Raw genomic sequence first — 21,892 nt, forward strand, 5'->3', positions numbered from 1 at the left:
TTACAGAACTTCTTTCAAATAGTTAGCAACCTCCTCGATGAAGAAAACAAGGAAAAATGGGAAGATGCCCAGCAGGTAAGGTTTGGGTTATTTTTGAATTTGAAATGAAGTTGGCTAAATAAAATGTGAAAACTACTCAGTGATATAATTGATATGAAAGGTTTGCTTCTCAAAACTTATTATTATAATTCATTGATCTTGTATAACACCAATGTAGCAAATTATCTTAGTGGATTAGTTATTATTTTTAGTGCCTTTATTGTCTTTTTGCTGTACCCACTGATATGATTAATGCATTTTTCTAAATTACAGAGGAAATGTGTCATTTCAAGTCGAAAAACAGAATAATCACGTTTTTAAAATGCTATGGAAATTTAGTTCAGCTAAATGCTGTACTTCTTGAGATTTCTACAGGACCCTTGTTAAAAATCCCAAGAGAAACTCAATTTGGATAAAAGAACAAATATTTACTCAGGATCAGAGGAACCATCTAGTTTGTTTTCCTTTTGTAATAATAATCATGTCCTAGGGCCGGGGGGATGGCTCAGTGGAATAAGCACTTCGGTGGCAAGGGCAAGGGCCTGAGTTCAATCCCTGGCTCCACCAAATAAATAAACAAACAAACAAACAAACAAATAAATCCTAGAACTTCGGGAGGAAAACATTCCCTTATTGTTGTTCTTCTAGGAGCTCTAAAACTACCCCAGCATGACACACCTCAATCTGCTACCAATTTTGTGCTTCTGAACATGGCAGGGGGAAAATCACCCCACAGCTCAGACCCCGACCTCCCTTTTCTTTCATACTAGCTTGAGTTGTACCCTTGTCCCTGGGCTTCAGCCCCAGTGCAGCGCCAGTGACACACTGTGAGGAAGTGACGTCATACCTATACTGCCGCAGCAGAGGCAAAGCGCATCTTTCTGATGCTGGAGAACATTGACTATGGATATATTTAGAATATACTGTGATAGCCTATGTAGAGGGAGGCTGCCCTTCACCACATGGTGGCTTTCATGGTGACATCACACCCTGAGTGAATAATGAATGGTGGTGGAACTCATCAATGGGAAAAACAGGAATCCACCGTCTGTCAGTGTGTGATACGAAATTAGCTCCAGTCTTAAGAGTGTTTTAAGACATTTCAACACTAGTGTTCCTTGATGTTGTTCTACAATGACTGTTTGAAATGTAAAACAGACAAACAAATCCTACTGCAAAGTGGTGTCATAGTTATATCCATTGTGGTAAATGCATAGCTAAGCTTGGACTTCTAAAGAAGGTATTCCTCCTGGTCCCCTTTATTGTAGGAATATTAGCTTTAAACAAAAGAAAAATGAGGAGTTCAGTGTGCATCTGGAAAAATAGCTGATTAAAACGAGTCAATGATGTCACTAGATTTTGTAAACCATGTTTACACTTTTGAACAATCAACACAGCCATTACACGACTCCTTAGTTACCAGTTGTGGGGGATAAAAATATGCTTGACAAAGCAGCCTGCTAAAGCTGTAGCACACCAAGATGGGAGAGAAACCACATTTTATATAGCGCTGTTTTACACACACTGCTCAGAGTCAGCAAGATAAGCCATTCCAGCCTCGGGTCTTGGCTCTGTTTCATCCTAATACTGAAAATTCCCCAGCACTCACATAGGGGTGGGGCAGCAGCCAGCCATGTGAGTCCAGCCTTAAGCCTGTTTGTAAATAATATTTCAGAAACTGCTCCACCTGTTTGTGTGCAGTGTCTGGGCTAGTTTGGGTGCCAGGAAGACAGCGTTGGCTTGTCCTAGGAGAGATCTGGATGGCCCCTAAAACTCTAAGATATTTATTGTGAGGCCCTTTACAGAAAGATTGCCAAGCCCTGCTCTGCAGCATTTGGCTGCTAGTGGGAAAAATATAATTAAAAAGCATCCTTGCTGTTAACCTCAGACACCTTTCTATGAAGGCAGAAGAGAAAGAGAAGGATCATTACTGAGTAAGCACTAAGCCAGAATGTGATGTACAGAATGGGCAGGCCAGGAAGCCAGAAAGCAGCCCTGCAAAATACACACTTGTTTAATCAGGCCCAGCATTGTGTTCCTGTTCTCAAGATAAACAATAACTAGTCCTAGAATAAAGAGTTTAACAGCACATGTCACCTGTACAGCACTATAAATTATTTTGGTGAAGGGGGCATGGGGCTCTTGTCAGTCAATTGGCTTTTTACAGAGAAAAGTTTTTCAAATCTTCGTGACTGCTGGCAGTTTGATAATCTCAGGCCAGTAGCCACTGATGGCTATCTCCTATCCTCCACAGAAATTGAGGGGTTACATTATCTTCTTTGATTTTTAAATTTCAAAGATAAACATTACTGAATCTTTAACCAAATAGGAAGCTTTTTAGTTTTTAGTTTTTTGTTTTTTGGTTTTTTTTTTAATTGCATTACTAGACTGTAATTCTAGCACCCCAGAAGGCTAACACAGTAGGATTCCAAGTGTAAACCCACCCTGGGCAGTTGAGCAATTTAGGGAAATCTCAAGATACCAAGTAAGATTAGAAAAAGCCCTAGAGATATAGCCCAATATGGAAGCACTGGGGATTTTTTCCTTAATCCCCTCTATGGAAAAAAAATCTATACATTTCAAAGAAACTGAACAAGACCTTAACAATTTCTTGTTTTCTAAAATACATGTTCTATGAGAAGGGAGAGTGGAGGGGCAGTAGCCTATTCCCAACAGGAAAAATTAAGCTTATTTTTATTTTGTATTTTTACATGACACATACTTGAATGTACATTACCTACTCAGTAACAAGGAAAAACAGTTATAGCAGGAATTGTAGGTCCAACAGAAGCTTTGCACATGTTTTTAGAGGAAGGTGGACATTCAGAATTGCTATTTAATGATTGAAAACATGAAATCAAATAGGATCTATCCTTCCAATACTTTAAAAAGTTTAAAGCTTGCAATTACCTGTGCAAATGCTTCAAAGTGTAAAATCTATTGTTCCTGACTTCATGCGCATATAACTGAATATCTTGTACTGCAGATTCGTGGTGCTTATTACTTTGTACACAACCACAAGTCCCGGCAGAGTACACACAATGCCAGCAACCCGCCCAGAATTCCTCTTCTAGTCCCTTCCAGCTCTCGGGCAGGCTTTCTTACTAATCAGCTTGTCTCTGCTCCTCTGCAGTTGCCTTCGCAAATGCAAAGCAGCTGGAAAGCTGTCACCCACTTAAGATTTTATGAGTAAAGCTGCAGCAGGGCTGAATGGCCACAGAAATGAACCTGACTTAAGGGATTTCCTGCTCTAATGTGGCTACATAATGTAGGCTGGTGTTAGGACCTGGATGGATGACGTGTGTTAAAATGCATCTGGCCTTTTAAATGGCCTTAAGGGTCCACATACTGTGAGCTATTGCCAGTGCGAGGTTGTCTTTAAGAAAACCCACATCTACCTGCACCGATGGCCCTGTCGTGATGGTGAGATATGCAGGAGCGATATGGAGGCTGACATGTCAGCCAGCCCTTAAGTAGGCAGCAAGCTCCGCAGATAAGATGGATATAGGTTCAGATATCAGTGGCCGCAAGTCTCTGGCATGCGTGCCGCAGGAGGCTGTTTGCGTTATTTACTCTAAAAGGTTTTCCATCACTGTGTTAGGTGACAGAGTGGCCATCTACTGCCTCTGCCACTGGCTAAGATACAATACGGCTTTTGACACATCGTTTAACTTCCTTGAACTTTTCTGCTTTTTTCTGGGTAAAATAAGTGCAATGATCTTGTTGGGTGTGTTGTGTGCTTACATGTAAATTACTTAAGGAGAGCTACTATAATCTTATAATTATTGCTTATTTTTCCATTGACTAATATTCAAAATAAAAGTTTCTCTCAGGATATTTATTATGCAATGGATGTGCAGTCTTGTAAACTTCTTCATGATAGCAACAATGATTGCCCTTTTGTCCCTCTGTCCCCTCATATGGCCACTAAGCCAAAAATGTTTGTGGTCCAATTACGATGCTGATTCTGTTATAATTAAGTAAGCAAAAGTGTCCGTCAAAAGGAACACCATGCTATTTCTGAGTACACAATCTGTCAGATATTTTGAGGCTCCCTACATTTAGGGAGGATTAATTAGCACATTGTAACACTTCCAAAGTCCTTGCCTTCAGAAACCTGGTTCCTTTCTCAACTAGTAATTCAAGAATTATGACTGTTGCCAGCGGCAGACATTTCTTCAAACAAAACAACTCATCCCTTCATGTGTCTTCATTCCAGTTCTGTGTTCCATTGCATGGACTTCTTATTCTGCCTAACCTCTGTTTGTCTTTCTAGATTTATCCGGGCTCAATAGAGTTGATGCAAGTAATTGAAGATTTTATACACATTGTTGGTATGGGGATGATGGACTTTCAGAATTCATACTTAATGACTGGAAATGTAGGTAAGAAGTAGGATGATTTTTCCCAAAATCTTTTCAAACTTTAAAGAAGTTGCAAGTATCTGTGTTATACGCATTCAAGTGTAATATCCTTAATTATATCTCTCAGTATATGTAAATAAATACATTATGGATACTAGGTCTATGATCTTTAGAAGGGCCCAGGCCTATGTGCATTATATATGTATGTATGCACTTTTATGCATGTGCATATCTACATGCATGCATAAATGCACACACATATGCATACATGGATACACACATGCATACATTTGCTACCAGCTGCATGCATTTGATGAGTACCTGTAGGCCTATGTATATGTGTCTGTATGTATCTGTATATCTGTCTGTCTATGTTTGTATAGAGGACATGCATATCCTTTTTGATTTGTCAAAGGCTCTGTGTGTGTGTGTGTGTGTGTGTGTGTTTGTAAGAGAGAGAGACAGACAGACAGAGACAGAAAGAGACAGAAACAGAGAGAGAGTTGGGACAAATTAACCTTCCTTTTGTTCCATTTGCTGTTCAAAGGACGCTGAGTTACTTTCTCTCTAGGGGTGAACTTACACAGACAAGCAGACCCTAACACACTTTCAAATTATCACAATTATATTGAGCTAATGACAATTATATTAATCAAATAGAATGTTTATCTTTGTTATTAAAAGTTGTCAGCAGTGCAGTCCATTATATGTTCATAATTTTCTTGTTTATGTAAAACTTCCTTTCAGAATGTTACTGTGATTCAGAGAGATAGTCCTTCATTTACTTTAGTAGCATTTAGTAGTATTTCCAAGGCCTTGGAACTCTACATAATAGTGCATTTATAGGAATAGATTTATGCCACATTCTTATCCACAGATGCATAAGCTTTGGTTACTGAGTCAGGAGGCCCCCTACCTTCATTAATCCCTTTTGATGGTTCATCTGGTACAGAAAATACTTTTTGGTGTGTGATTCATGATTTGGGTGGTTCATTTTACCTTGATTTTTTTTCTAAGTCTCTGACTCCTACAGGAAACCATTTGATAATAGGGTGTCTTCCATCAGAATCATCGCGGATTGTTTGTTCGTTTTTGTCTTTTTGAGACAGTGTTTGCTATGCAGTTCAGGCTTGCTTTGAGTTCACTTTGGAGCCCAGGCTGGTCTTGAACTTGCCACCATCGATTGCTAATTTTCATATTCTTCCGTTGAGAGAATTTTGTATGAGACATAAATGGGAAAAAAAAATAGAAAACTACATATCTGAAAAGTCTGGAAATATTTCAGTGTCCACATACCCCCTTATTTCATACCAACCCTCAGCAGTGAGACTAATGCCTTCGTGCACCCACTGAGCCAATCTCAGGACCAAAACTACCCTCCCAATGAGATCTCACCATCTTGTGCTGGTTTAGGACCACTCCAATGGCAATGAGAATAAAAAGACTATGAGATTCTTTGTTGCAGAATTAATTCAGAAACTTGGAAATCAAACTATATGGCCATTGCAGAAGTGACTGGGAAAATGACAGAAACAAAATCTGACAGAAAGGGTTAATATGACAGCTGTGAGTTTTAGGATATGTGGAAGGTGGAACGAACTCAGACTTCAAGAATGCTGGTGATTCAGCTGTACCTTACCCTCCTAAGGGCCCCGTGCATCATTTATGGATGGGAAAGGAATTATGATGGGACCTGCCCCAGTTGGAAAATTGGCATAGTGAGTTCCAATTAAAGCTAAGGGGTGAGAAGCAAGAACTGTTGTTTTCTTTTCTGTAGTTTGTGTTTATTCATAAAAGACATTGCTGATATAAATTACTGTCAGACCAATACCTGGCATTTGTTCAGCATGTGTTTGGAAAATGCTATAAAAGAACTAAAGGCCATCCAAGAGTCTAATGAATTTAAATTTGGACTTACAGTAAGCTGTTTTAGAGTAACAACACATCAAATTATCTATAGTTCTGACCTTATTTCCAACAAAAATCCTATTACTACCCATAAAATAAACCTCTATAATTAACTGTTTGGTCATTTTTACCTTACTCATGACTTACCACTCTATTTTTAAATTTTTGCAATAAGACTTTGTTGCCTAGGTTTCCTTGCTTCCTTTAATATTGCTCTACTTCATGTAGTATATTAAAATAACTTAGAGCAATTCAAAGCTGCAAATAAATCCAGTATTTTATATTGCCTTTGTATCTTCAATAAGGGCAGTGTGATTTACACTGTTTAGTTTTTTGTTTTGGTACCATCATTCAAACTCAGGATCCTGCACTTGCCAGGCAGGTGCCTGTGCCTCTGAGCTATATCTCTACCCCTGTTCACGGTTTGGAATGTAGTAACAACTTTATGTTCTGCGACTGAAAGTTCTAAGCCTTAATATACTGGACCAGTCAAGGGAGATCTTATTTATTATTCCTTATTCCAAATTCGGGCCCACAGGCTGACTTAGCATCATTTGAAGACCAGAAGTACAGGTTGTTTCCACAGTATTTATGAGTTTTCCAAAGTGTGATGGCTATTAATGAGCTGAATAATGTGAGTAATCAGTACTTAGAATCAGTGCACTTCATGTTAGCCAATATGGTTCTGGTATCTAAAATGCTTGCATATACTGCTTTGTCTGATATTTCCAATGTGTTCAAGTAAAGACAGATAATTTTACAGTGGCAAATTGTGAAATGTGAGTTGGCAGGAGCTTTTCTTACATTTGATTTCCAAATACCAATTAACCACCAAGAAGCTAATGATCCAGAGCACGCACCCATGCAAGCGTGCACCCAAGAACACATAATGAACAGCATCTAGGAAATGAAGAAAAGCTGTTTATTTCTTATGGGCATTCTCTTTATTTTTTATTTATTTATTTTTTCTGTATTTTAGGAAAGGGTCTACAGGGTGTTCAGGGTCTCACTAAGAGATCGGACTGGTAGTGATCCTCCTGTGTACAGCTTCCCAAGAGCTGGGATTACAAGTGTGACCCACCACGCCCAGTCTCAATCGCCATCTCAGCATGCCTCAGGGGTGGGGCCGGCATGGCAGGCCTGGGGATCGAACCCTCAGCCCCTGGCCTGCTTGCAGGTCCTTTAATCTGCTGAGCTATTTGGCCAGCCCTGCTTGTGAGCATTCTCTATAAAGTATGTTGGATGAAACTCATTAGGAGCTTCAGTAGACCCTCACAGTCTAATCCCCTTTCTAGAAGTCTCTTAGTCCAGTCAAATTAACAATCAAGACCAACCAGCATGGAGTGCAAATTATTTGTTTATAAAGCCTTTGTGTAAGAAAGAGCCGAACAACTAAAAGATGATGGCAAAACAGCCTTGTCACCTAATGAGGCTCAAAAACTCACTGAAAACCAATTTTATTTGAACTTTACATACAATTTTAACATTTTTGTTTGCTGGTTCCCTGTTTAGACCGAATGTCATAGAAACAGAGACAGTCCTCTTGGTGGGACACGTGTAGGTAATATTACAGATGCAATGCTACAATATTAAGGAAAAAAGAGGATTAAGTGATTCAGCTCTCAAGAGTACATATTTGGAAATAAATGACTGTTCATACTTTACTTTTGAAAACATCAGTCTTAATGTTAGGATAATTTATGTTTAAACCACAGCCTTGGGCCGGCCAAGTAGCTCAGAGGATTAAAGCTCCTGCAAGCAGGCGCAGGCACCAGGGGTTCAATCCCCAGGACTGCGGTGCTGGCCCCATGCTTGGGGGTTCTGAGATGGGGATTGAGACTGGGGGTGGTGACGTGCACCTGTAATCCCAGCTTTTGGGAGGTTTTAAACAGGCAGATCACTATGAGTCTGATCTAGTAGTGAGACCCTGAACACCCTGTAGACCCTTCCCTAAAAGAACAGTCTTAGTTTGTCAAGATAAAAGTTCCTATCATCTTATTAAGATGGAATAAAATGTATAGTGTATGTTAGTTTATTTTCAAAAATAGCTCAAATGAAAACTTCTGAAGCTTCAGTTTTTGGAAAAATGGCTCCATGTGCCTCAGCGTTGGATCATGGAATTCTCTTTATATGTTAGCATATCTTTGTATATTTGCTTTACCTGCATATGTACACTTTTAGGGAGAACATTCATAGTTTTAGTTGTTCAAAGGATTTATGACTTCAAAATATGTAATACAGGTTTGGGAAAAATAGTTCTATAAACAAAAAATATTAAAGCAATGCATATATAAAATACTTGAGCTTCAATAGAATGGTTATTTTTAATATTTACATGTGACTATGCCATTCAAAAATGTAAGTGTGGTAATTATATTTATGAGATAAGGAGTGCATACTAAAGTCTAAACATTAAACAGTTTGTATAACTACTGAAGAAATGATTGCACATGAAAAATTGAAAGGCTACAGAAAGATTTCAATTTTCAGTATTCTTTGTTTTATTGTAAAATCAGACTCTACAGTTCTAAATATACATCCAAATAAGTGCTATAAATATGCACAAATGGTTTGTCTTAGGACAAATTAAATTTTTCGATGTCTAAGTTTAAAGAATTGTTATTACAAATTAGGTCAGGTAAAGAGATTTCCACTACACAATATGAGTTATTTAGAAAGTTGTTTTTCTTTCAGCACAAAGAAGTTCATTCTTCCTCAACAAATTTCTTTAGAGAGTTGCTTGCATTCTGCAGCTAATCGCAGAGCCTCCTCCTCTTTAGCGCCTGGGGAGCCAGTGTTTCTCACACCAGTTTGTCTGAAGTTCCTACTGGAAAACCTTCAGAAAACAGCCAGAAACAAATCAAATCTCCCTACACATACTTTTTGTTCTTCCTGTCCTCTCTATATTGCCATCCACTCTTTTTCTTGAGATAGCCCACTCCCTTAACAATTTTTCTTATTTACTTCACTCTAAAATGCAATTAAACAATGAGAATTAGTTTCATGGCTTGGATATATTTGGATTTTTGGAGGCAATAGCGTAAAGAAAACAAGGCATCCATGAGGCCAAGCACATTATTTGAGACCCTGCTTTCTGCCATTCCAAAGACAGAATAGAATGTATGAGGTCTTATATTACTAGGATGGTGGGGTACCACATGGGTCTGCGTGTTGGGAGGATTTCTCCGATGTTGCGGTGGAGTGCTTTATCCTGTGCATTATGTTTTATGTCAGTCATACATTTTCAACAATAGCTTCATGCAGCATATTACATTTGCTCAATTTGTTAGGAAGAATAGCCTACTCTTTAGAAATTAATAGCTTTAGTTTTGGGCTTGGAGTGAGAATTGGATATATTGAACTGAATTCAAGGAACTCAGTGATGTATTAAATGTTGTTAGCCTACCGACTGTTCTGTTAAAAACAAAGAATTGATCCTTCACCCTGAATAAAGCTTTTGCTAAGTGATTCAGCTCATTAAAATAAATGAATATTTGCTTAGCATGCAAGCAGATTGTGGTCTAGTTACAGATATACAAGAATAGATAGATAGATAGATAGATAGATAGATAGATAGATAGATAAAGTACTCTTTGGTTTCTGTCATATAAACCACCTGTTAGACATCCATTATAGAAAATGTTATACTATGCAAAGATCAAGAAAAAAATTCTAAAAGGTAGAAACATTTTAGCTAGACTTTGAAAGCTGTCTGCATTTTAGGCAGTTCAATATGAAGGAGAGTGAGTAGTAGGCAGTTCCGTAGTAGAACCTTCTTACAGCGAAGATGATGAAGAGATATCAAGCTTGAGATTGTGTTACGGGTAAGTGGCCTCTTTTGATGAGAACTCATGTGTATTGAGTCAAAGGAAGTAAAATAACCCTTGCAAGCCACGTTTTTGGGCTCTGAAGACATTAAGGGATCTCTGAAGTTTGGCATAGTAAGATCTGTGCATTGATTGGACATGTATTGAAGCAGAAGATAGAATTTAGAGATTCTAGAAAATGGTAAGCATCATTAGTCTACATGTAAATCAAAGGAACATTCCCAAAATCCATGCAGGAGGTGCTAAGAACATGTATGTTTCTCAGCTTCCTCTTCACAGGGGCACAATACCCCACACCCAGCACTTGAGGGAGAGGCTTAATGTGGCTTCTGTCTCGGAGGATTTGGCCCTTAAATTGCTGGCTCCAAGATAGGAAGAGTGTATGAAAGTTGCGGTGGAGCAAGGTGGCGTACCTCTTGGTGAACAGGGAGTAAGTAACTTGGGAAACAACTCCAGCGAGCTGGGAGCCAGGCAGAAACCAGTCATGATTGGAAGACCATGACTTGAGGACCAGCCCACAAGTCTACTTCATTAGCGCCCTGACCACTTTTTAGACCGGGTCTCTCTGTGCAGCCCAGGCTGGCCTCAAACTTGAAGCAACCCTGTCTCAGTCTCTCGAATTCTGAGATTATAGGCGTGTGCCATCATACCCAACTGATCCTTGGCATTTATTGCTCTAGGCAAGTTGACATCCATGGGAAGTGCTCCCACTTGTAGTAATAGTAGAATGAATAGAAAGCAAAATGTGGATATGAGATTGAGGCTCTATCTGAGGTTCTAATTGATAGGATTTCCGCACCTGACTGAAGTATAAGAAAGAAGAGAAGGATTAAGTTTGGCATAGTAAGATCTGTGCATTGATTGGACATGTATTGAAGCAGAAGATAGAATTTAGAGATTCTAGAAAATGGTAAGCATCATTAGTCTACATGTAAATCAAAGGAACATTCCCAAAATCCATGCAGGAGGTGCTAAGAACATGTTTATTATATTTATTGGACAGATATTTGAGAGTCACTCTTGCATACTGATATTTAGGCAATAGATTTCCAAATGAAAATCTAAAATGAGACCTAGGGTTTAAGTAGAAAACGCAAATCTGTGAACACATACTTAGTAATCGCCTGCATAAAAGTGATGGTTAAAATCATGAGAATTCTTAATAATCAAGACAGAATTAAGATATGAGAGACGTAAAGTGATGCCTGCATTAAAAACAATGAGTTATGGCAGGTGTCAGTGTATAAATGGGTAGAGATTATAGATACATGGAGCTTCAGAAGGAAATAATACAAAATTGGTGTCGTATAATTAATAGAAGGGAGAGAAGATTTCAGAATCTATACTCAGTATCAACTAATAAAATTTTGAGTTTTTCAATTAAGAAAAATCATGATTGACTGTATAACATGAAAATTCCCCAGGAAAAATGCAAACCTAATAAATAGGATCAAAATGCCTGTTTTTAGATAGTTTCAATGGAACACACCCTTAATATTTTGGTACAGTAATCTTCAGGGATTTCCTTATATAGATAAATGTTGATATGCCCACATATTGCTGTCTTAGAAATGCTCCTTAGAAATCACTCAGATTGAACAATATCAAATTAAAAGAAAATGGATTTAGGATTGTCATATCTCCAAATATAGAATGATATAATTATTTGTTGTAAGGAATTTAAGATACTGGTCTTCTATAAATGCTAAGAGTTTAAAGATTCTAGAAAGTGTCTTATCATACTAAAGCTGGTACCTTGGGAACATTAGTTATTTTTCTTTTCCAAGCCGAGTGTCACTGTCTGTTCTTTGAGAAATACGAAATATTGGGACTGTCAGAACAAATGTTTGTATTCATTATTTTCTGAGGTTGAACCCATACTCAGCCTGAATGATGCCACAGCGCAATTTCAGCATGTCCTTTTGCTCCTGCATTACTTCTTTATCAACCACAAGTGTTTTCTTAATTTGGCTGGATAAGTTAATCATTCATTTGGTATAATGTCGTGTTCTTCATTGCTGGCCCCACTTTTAGTCTGATGATAGCATTATCAAAATGGAATGGCTTCTCTTTCTAGAGTTATTTTCCTTACTATCACTGCATAGTTTTGTGCTTCACACATCTCTGTCACTTGCTTAGCTCTCTTTCTTTAAAAATAAGACATTTGTCAGTTGACAACAAGGCCCCAAAATACCCAAGTTAGCATCTTTTTTCTGCAGCACCTGACATCCGCTCAGGATGTCTAGCTAGACTTGAGTGTGAAATGTGAGGTCCTCCTCTACCTCTGCTTCTCTGCTAGTCATGGTAGACATCTGAAGCAGACAAGTGTTTTTCTTTAGGTCAGAAAAAAATTTTAGAGGTGACAGTTTTCTTTGAGGCACTAACATACTGGTTCTCATAAGCAAATAACTAGTTAAAGTATGATTTTAATCTAGGCTATGCATGGCGTGCAGCAATGTAAGTTTTTTATTCTTTCTCATTTAATGGAAATCATTGCATTGTGTTTACCATGCTCCACCAATTCCAACTGATCAGAGGTGGAAGTATTGAAAAGGTTCACCTGGAGACCATTGTCTGATGCTTCTGGGAACGAGGAATACAAACTACTCTGGGACATGGGAGAGCTTTTGTCCCTCCCACTGAGAATCCCAGATGATCGTGGCCCCATGTGTCAGAAATGGATCGGTAACACTGCAATTCATGGGTTTGATTTGCTTTAAGAGATCTTAGTCCTTTGTTCAATAATGGTGTCCCAGGCCCTCTTTTAGGCTTAGAGGATTTTGCAATAAATAAATGAGACAAACCTGCTGCTCCTGTGACACTTCAGTTCACATTAGGGAGAGATGTCAAAGGGATGCTATCTCTGTCATGCCCTCTGGCTAGAATTTCTGGGCACAGGAGACAGGGATGAGACTGGAGAGTTGTTGTCCAGTTGGGCGAGTTGGTCAGCAAAGGCCTCTCCTCCATGAAGGAGTATACAGCTGACTTACCTCTGGGCATGAGGTAAGTGATGTGTGGGGGCAGGGGACTTCAGGCAGAAGTGCCACAAGGGTAAAGACATAGTGCATGGTACATCTACCTCATGTCCTAGAAGAACAGGCCAAAGCTATTGGTCATCTGATGGCTGTGAGAACATTGGAGGAGATGACTTGAAAGAAAGAGCAGGAAGTGATGCCAGATGGTGTTTGATTGACAGTCAGAATAGGAGGAAGCAAGCAGGCCAGAGGATCTGAGCAGAAGAAAGATAAAATCTCACTTACATTCTAAAAGGCCCATTTACCATGCAATGGAGAGGAGCAGGCGTAGAGGCTACACTCCACACAGTGAGAACAATGGGGCACTTATTGTCATAGTGGAATGAAAAGACACTGAGTGTTGGACCAGGTGACAGTGGGAATGGTGAGGCAATACAGTAACAGTTGACCCAACAGAGCCACTAATGGTTATAAGTGGACTATGCAAGAAAGATGAGGTTAAGGAGATGTCACTGTAGCATCTCTAAAAATGCAGTTATAGAGGTCAGGTTTGTCATAAAGCTACTTTTATGACCATTTTAATGCCAGTTAAGTCTAGAGTCCAATGCAAGCTCGTTTGGGTTTATTTTCTATCTATTTTTCCTCCTGCACCCAACCCAAGCCCAGACACTTGAAGAAGCATAATTTCATTGTATTCTTACTGTTCCCAGGGAGGTGGAACAGTTTTATCTTCAGAAACCATCAGCAATCTGTCATCACACCACCATTGGAATCCTTTATCAAGAGCTAGAATGAAGTTATTCATTAAAATGATTTTGTGAGCTGTGACTCAGATTAGCTGCCACTCAGCCAGTGACACACGTCATGTTTCCCTACCATTCTTGTGTTTCTGCTTCTTGGGAAGTCATGGTACCTCTGAAGTCAAAGAACCCCAGTATGTCCATCAACAAGCTCGTCAGCTTGGGCTGGGGAGATAGCTCAGTGGTCTACGTGCCTGTCTGGCAAGCACAGGGACTCAGGTTTGATCCCTGGTGCCACATGCCATGTTGGCCCTGGAACCCTGGGCATACCATACTGGCCCTGGAAACGAGGCATGGTGACACAAGCCTATAATCCCAGCCCTGGGGAAGATAACTGTAAGTGTGAGCTGTGTAGCAAGACCCTGTAACAAATACATAAAAGATTTTTAAAAACTAAAACAATCTAGTTAGCTCCATTTTGCTTTTAAAAATATTGTTTTTTAAGTTAAAAAAAAAAGTATTAAAAATAACAAAATGTTACCTGAGTTGGAAAAGTCTTTGAAAAACATCTCTATCTCCACAGTGGGTACAAAACACTGACCTTGTTATGGTGTTTCCAGTTATCAGCAGGAATGTGTTGCTCTGGAAGTTCACCAGGGCAAAAACAGTAATGTAAGACTTCTACGTTGATTGGATTTGTTTTATGCAGCCATACTCAAGGACAGATATTATATCAGGTCATTAGATAATGCTTCTGGTCCCTGAAAACCACTCTAAAATGTATTTAGTATGCATTCTTTCTTGTTTTCAATAACCTAAGTGCCCTAAAATTTTCCTGACTTTCTCTTATATTGTGCCAGGAGCTAGCTCCAACTTTCATTGTTGCCCAGCTGTGAATATCTCAGTCTCCAGGTCTGTATGTGGTAGTTCTGGCTCCTTTATCCTAACTTAGGTTATTGTTGTGAAGGATGGACTCAGCGCTGGGCGTGGTGTTGGCTACCATGCACTTGGGAGGCTTCAGTGGGAGAATAGCTTGGGATCAGGAGTTCAAGACCAACCTGGGCAACATGGAGCAACCAGCATCTCAGGAAAAAAAAAAAAAGCAGAAATTAGTAAAGAATGGAATGTGTTGTGTACTAGCCAGCTTTCTTGTCACCAGGGCACAATTGCAAAAGCCCACAACTTAAAAGAGGACAGGTTTAGTTTGCTGGTTTCCATCTACCATCAACCAGCTCTAGTGCAGGATACCAAGCTAGAGGACTGTGAGGCCATGCCCTGCTCAGTTCCCAGCAGCTGGGGAGCAAGCAGGGGACAGTGCCAGGGAGACGCATCGAGGGACCTGGCTTAGGTCCCAGGTGCCGCTCTGTAACCTGTGCCACACCATCCCCAGTCCTCAATCAAGTTGGTACCCCACCCTAACTACAACCTGAAAACAAAATAGTGACTATTTTTTAAAACCTACTCTACAGAATTGCCATTTGAGGGCTGGGGACATAGCTCAGTGGCATAAGCACCTCCCTGGCAAGCTCAAGGTCCCGAGTTCGATCCTTAGTACTGCTAAAAAAAAAAATAAAATAAAATAAAAAAATAAAAAATAAAAATAAAAATAAAAATAAAAATAAAAATGATAATAATTTTGGGGATGGGAAGATAGCTCAGCACCATCAGCACCTGCCTGGTAAGCTCAAGGTCTTGAATTCAATCCCTGGTACCAAAAAAAAAAAAAAAGAAGAAGAAGAACTGGCATTTGACCACAGTAGACAGGAAAAAAATGTTTTCTCCTTATTCCTTGAGCTTTCCAAGAAAAAATTGCAATAACGCATCCCTTATAACCTATAGCATTCTCCCTAATGAACATTCTCACTTATATTCAGAATACTATTTCATTGGAACAATCTTGCTGTGTGGGTGCTAAGGGCTCCCATGCAAGTTGTCCACCACTAACGCTTGCCATTGAGGAGGTACATTTATTTTTCTCTTTGTGTCTCAGTAATTGAAAGTTAAAGATTTGTTTCATTATCTTACTCAGCCAAGCGCACTCTAACCTACTTTGTTAAACAGCAACATTCAGTGAAGCTTTTTTTCTCTTCTTCTTCTTTTTTTTTTTTAATATGCCTCTAGGGACATCTTACTCACAGGTTTGTATTTCTATAAATACAAATGACACCTGACCATTTGTTTTCTTGCGTAGTAATAATCTTCATTTGAAGCTACTTTATTAAACATTTAGTAGTGTTTTTGTGGCTAATTACATGCAATATATCTTAGCCAATGAAAATATTGTAAACTTCTTTATCATTCCTTCGTATTGTCTCCACCCCTGGAATCATTGTCTAGTGGAGACAATGGCTCCACTAGATACAGTAACATGAAAATAGAACAGAATGAAATCCCATTAAAACACAGTAACAAAAACAGTCACAAATACAGTCACAAATCTTACTGCAAATACAGTTAAAATACAGTAACAAATCTTTGGCTCTGAAGCCCATCATTTCTTCATTATTATATTTACTTGGGAAAAGCTCATGTTCTAAGGAAACCTAAGGAAATCACATAAAGTTCACTTGGAAACACGTGCCGTACAAGAAGCAGAAAGTTGGGCAGCCACTTTTGGATGCAACAGGAGAAGTTGACACCTCCTGTAGCTATGGCTGCCAGCGAGCAAGGGCGAATGCATGGCTTACGGCAAGCAGTGTGCGCGGCAGACACCCCACAGGCGTAGGGTGTGAAGCTGCCTGTGTTAGCAGAGCCTCCCGGTGTGTGGGGCATGGGCTGAGCTAGCTGTCCTCCAATACAAAGCTAGGGATTCTGGGAAGAACACGGGCTGGAGGTGACCAAGATTCTAGTATGTTGACTCATAGATCTAGCATAATATTTGGAGCTTAAATGTTCTTTACTCTTCCTAAACAATTTGAATTTCCATGAAGATATTATCGATGGCATCTGCGCTGTATGGCAGCTAAGAGGAACTTTGCAGAAAGGCGAGTCCGGGGTTTCCCTCCATTTAATGGGCTTGGCAGAGATTTGGGGAAAGGCTATAGGAGACAAGATGGAGCAGAAGAACCCTCCAGGAAACTAAGTGGCTTCCTGTTTCCGTGGAGAATTTGTATCGGAATGGTACTGAAAGTACTGCTCTCCCTAGGGTGACTTGATCCTTCTGTTTGTGGCAAATTCCTTCAGAATCTGATAGATGTTCCCTTAAAAGGATAAACAGAAAGATAAAAATGTAAAGCCTACTGAAAGCGAAATTTACATTTTACAGGATAATCATGTCTGGTGTCCACTGCTTTATGTTTCAACAGGCAGAATTAGTGAAACTGGCGTAGTGTAGTTCTTTCTGATTCTGCTCTCCCCCTGAATTAGAAGGGTGTCACTGCAGGTTTGTGGGAATGGGAGAAATAATCCCATTTCACCTGTTTCTATGGCGATAATTGCTTATCTCTATGGCAATAATGGCCTGCCTCTCAACAATAACCAGTGAAAAGAGGCATGGGCTCGCTCTTAACGGGTTTTTGTTTTGTTCTATTTTCATGGTCTCCCTTTTACAAAATTTTATTTTGTTTGGTTTCACTGAGATTTCTGTGCTCATTCACTCCTCTTCTCCAGTGATTCTTTCACTGAATTCTAGATAAACAGATCCTAATGTGAAAACTGAAAAATCTCGCTCAGATTGAAACCTGGGGCTTTTACATTGTTCACACGAGGAGGGAATGTGTTTTGTTTCTCTTTTAAATCCATGACTTGGGAGCCCGATATATGTGCTGAAAACCTGGGCAGCGCCACGTCTGCCTTCCCCATCAGGTAGTTCTTCCATATTCCCATTGGTTGCTTTTTAAAGATAACATCTTCTCCGTGGAGTTCCTGTCAGGATTAAAGATCATGCATTTCGTACTTGGCCCTGTATGCTAATAGACAAATGATCATAGAGCCAGATGTAGGTCCTCTTCTTTCTGGTTGCAAGTGTGACTTCGGTGAAGTCACTCAGTCACCTCTTGCCATTGTCTACCTCTCTTGGAAACTTCTGAAAATGACCAGAATTTATATAGTACCCTGCATTAAAAAATCTGAGCATTGTGCATGTTGTGTGTCTCACAGACATAATTAAGATTCAGGGCTTCTTGGCAGATAATACGCCTAATCCTGAGTGTGCTCTGTGGTTAAAAAAAAAAAAAAAAGTATGTGACCTGGTAGCCTTGTGTAGTGACAGTGAAAGCCCACAAAATCTCAATGCTATTTTAAGACGCTTCTCCTCTCCCATGTATTTGTCAGTTCTCTTCTCCCAGCTTTCTTGGGTGACGCATAGGAAGAGAACTTTCAGATTTAATGTGATAATATGCAAGCTGTGGTCTGCAGAATTTTATCAGTTGTCTTTATAGTTGCAGTAAAGATTTGTGTAGACTTATTGTAGTCTAGTCCTTCAAGTTTCTTAAACAGTCAAATATAGTGAAAACTATACTTTGGTTTTATACTCTACTTAAAATTTCCATCTGGAGATTTTACAGGTGAAGCATTTCATTAATTCCAGTTTAATGTGTTTTCTTTAATTTGGTCTCCTGCCTTGGTCAGTGATATATGAAAAGGCGACAGTGTGTGTTTGCATCTGCAGTTTGTAAAATATTTAGTAGTATCTGAACCACAAATTCAGTTATTTGAAAGAGTACTGAAATTCCTGCTTTAAGCCAGGGAAGAATTTTTTTCAAAGTTACATTAAAGAAAAATGATCCTTTCTAACAAAAGTTATACTGAAGTCAAAATACAGCCATGACAAGCTTGAAAAGCTGTATAAATTATGGAAATCTATATGAAGATTCTTCAAAAAGCTAAAGCTAGAGGTTCCATTTGACCCGCCTATTCCCCTTGTCGGGAGCTTCCTGATAGAGTTAAAGGCATCTCCCCACAGCAGTATTTGCACACGCGTGTTTACAGCAGCACAGCTTGTAGTAACAGAACCTTGAGAACAGCTCAGAGGCTCATCAACAGATGTGTAGCCGAAGGCAATGTGGTTTTGTCTACAGCGGAGTGCTCCTCTGCCCTCGTGGAGGTTGCCAGGGGGCATGTTTTAGGTAAATGGGTGCACCTCGAGAAGATCATTTTAAGCAAAGTAAGTCCAACATACGTGTTTAGATATTGCATTGTTTCTCTTGTATGAGAAATCCGAAGGGGAAATAAGGACCAAAATTAAGGATAGATATGGGGAAGGGAGAAAGTGTTCTAAGGGGAAGGGAAGTAGGGAGGGGGTGGTGGTAGGAAAGAAGGGACTAGGAATGAAAACAGAAAAAAATGGAGGGAAAACAATAGCAATACAGGTTCATAAATGGAAAGAAGAAGGATTATGGGGGGAAAAGAATTATAATAGATTATATATTATACACAGGTACAAATTCCCTATGATGAATGTGATCATTACATATGTCAGAAATGTACCAATAAAATTAAATTTTAAAAACATACAAAGGATGTGACTTTGTGGAAAGGCCCTGGGTTCAATTTTCCTAGTACTACAAAGGAAGGAAGGAAGGAAGGAAGGAAGGAAGGAAGGAAGGAAGGAAGGAAGGAAGGACAGACAGAAAGAGAGAAAGAAAAGATGGAGACAGCCAATTCAAAATAAAGTAAGAGCTGTATAATTTTATACAGTACATAATATAGTTAAGGCATAGCTGAGGATTATAAATTAAATATTGTAATTGAGGAGACTGAACAGTCATAAGAAAATGGTATCTAGTGGATCACAGATTATTTTTCCCAATGCGGGTATTTTGTGTACTCTGAATTTGAACAAAACCTGATCCACTAAAAACAGTACTAGATAAGGGTGCATAAACGAGGCTGCATGTACTAAAACATTTGCTTTGTCACTGTGAAGTGTTTTTGTAATGATCTTCAAAATTTATTTGAATTCCAGTACTCCTCTCTGAAGCATCAATCTTTTTCCTTTTGAAAAATACATATCCATTATTTAGAGTATAAATATCTCATTTTTTTCTATATAATTTCCTTTTGCTTTCCCTAAATGCATTGCCTGTTTATTTATAGTTTGATTTTCCCTAACATTTAAATATTTTTATTGTGCTAATAATAATACTTATTAATACTAAGCTAAAATGGTATTCTGCCTAACCAGGACAGTCTCTTATGTGTTCTGAAAATATTGCCTATTTCAAAAATATCATAAAAATTTTTTAAATATGAAAGTATATGTATAAGTAACAATTTAAGCAAAAGCTTGTTGTTTTAGCACTTAGACTCCATAGAAAACGCAAGTATAATAGATTGGCATGCTGGTAACTACGTAGGATCTGCTGTAATGGACTAGAGTGCGCAACAAGAGTGTGAGCATTCCTGAGAAGTAGAGCTCTCACCACACTGTGGTCTCCTGGCGTGTGATGGCCGCCTCTGTGACCGTGGAGTCCTCCCTGTACTTTTCTTCTCTGTATCGCTCCAGTTTTAGTAGATGTGCTGCTGAAGCACGCACATTCCCTGTACTTCGTGTGAGTTGGAGAGAGGTTGCAGGAGAGGTGTCTTAGTTATTGTTCTGTCAATGCTGGACAAATACCTGACACTCAAAGTGAAAGAAGGCAAGGTTTATTTAGCTCAGAGTTGCTGGAGGTGTCAGCCCCTTGGCTGGCTCCAAGGCAGAGTAGCACATGGCAGAGAGCAGCAGTTCACGGCGGTGACAAGGAGCAGAGAGCAAATGGGAGGAGTAGCAGCAACAAGGGGAGCAGAGAGCAAGTCTGTCTCCCTTAAATTGCATTCACAATGGGTGTGTAGTGCTCACACCCATAATCCCAGCAGCACTCATACCCATAATCCCAGCAACACTCACATCCATAATCCCAGCAGCACTCACACCCATAATTCCAGCAGCACTCACACCCATAATCCCAGTGGATCATGAGTTAATCACAAACTCTAGAAGTCCGCCTCATGAGGCTTTGTGGGACAAATACAAACCACAGCAAGAGGATAAAGGAAAATCACCACCTTCTGTATGTGACTGTGTATAAAACCTGACCTAATTTTCTGGCTTAATCCTCATGCAAAACCATCAACTTTTAAGAATGGTCAAATGGAAAAGTAGTTGAATATTGACGTTCACAAAGTACACTGAAAAGGAGACGTGCTTGACTTCAAGGCCCCTCTGCATATCAACCATGCCTGCATCCTACTGAGCCCTGTATGAGCTTAATGGATGTAAGGGGGTGGGGGAATAGTCATGGGATGGAACCCACTATGCGCTGAGACCTGACCACACAGCAGCACACAGGGAACATGTTCCTCTTTGTAGAGCTTAAAATCTAATGAGGGTAGCAGATAGTGAGCGAACCCATGTTGAACTGCAAGAGCCGATGTGAGGTGAGGTCCCAGAGAGGTGCAGCTTGGGCGTCTTAACAGGGTGCATAGGACAGACCCCTCAGAGGAGAAGTTACTCCTCATGCAGCTGTCTTTTCATTAGGGCTTTGTTTCTGACTCATTTCTCCTACTCCCTCTCCCTTCCCTCCTGAGATATATATCTAGCCTGTTTATCTTTTCTTTCTAAAAGAGAACATTGCCTGATATTTCTCAGCTCTTTCCTGCCACCTCTAACTGTCTCCTACCTGCCAGCTCCCATCCCATCTCCTTCTAGTCTGTCTGCGAGTTTGCCAAGGAAGCTTTTCCTGTCCAGAACAGTTTCCCAGCTTGAGCTTGAGCATCATCCTTTCTCACGTCACTTACCGTTACCGATGTGCTACCTGGTGTTTTTGGCTGCCACTTGGCTCTGTGGCGCTCTCTTTCTCTTTCTCTCTCTCTCTCTCTCTCTCTCTCTCTCTCTCTCTCTCTCTTATTTTATTAATTTTATTGAGAAAGAAATATCAATGAGACAGTTTCAAAACAGGTTAATAGGACAGTTATAATAATTAATACATTACGGGGCTGGAGAGATGGCTCAGTGGTCTGGAGCACCTACTTAGAACAAGCTTGGCAAAGCATCAGGGACCGCGGTTCAATCCCCCAGCACCACATGCCAGCCAGCCCCGCCCCCTGGTGGGCTGAGCTGG

General features: G+C 39.7%; 1 protein-coding gene across 1 annotated transcript in view; it reads left to right on the top strand.

Annotated features, from left to right (window-relative positions):
• The window catches only part of LOC101590894 (adhesion G protein-coupled receptor B3), a 157,224-nt gene that overhangs the window by 103,685 nt on the left and 31,647 nt on the right, over window positions 1-21,892 (top strand). Inside the window, 2 exon segments of the mRNA XM_023702069.1 lie at window positions 7-75; window positions 4,316-4,424. Coding sequence (XP_023557837.1) covers window positions 7-75; window positions 4,316-4,424 — 178 coding nt within the window.

The sequence above is a fragment of the Octodon degus genome, unplaced genomic scaffold (assembly GCF_000260255.1).
Source record: "Octodon degus isolate 3935 unplaced genomic scaffold, OctDeg1.0 scaffold00001, whole genome shotgun sequence".
NCBI classification, from domain to species: Eukaryota; Metazoa; Chordata; class Mammalia; order Rodentia; family Octodontidae; genus Octodon; species Octodon degus.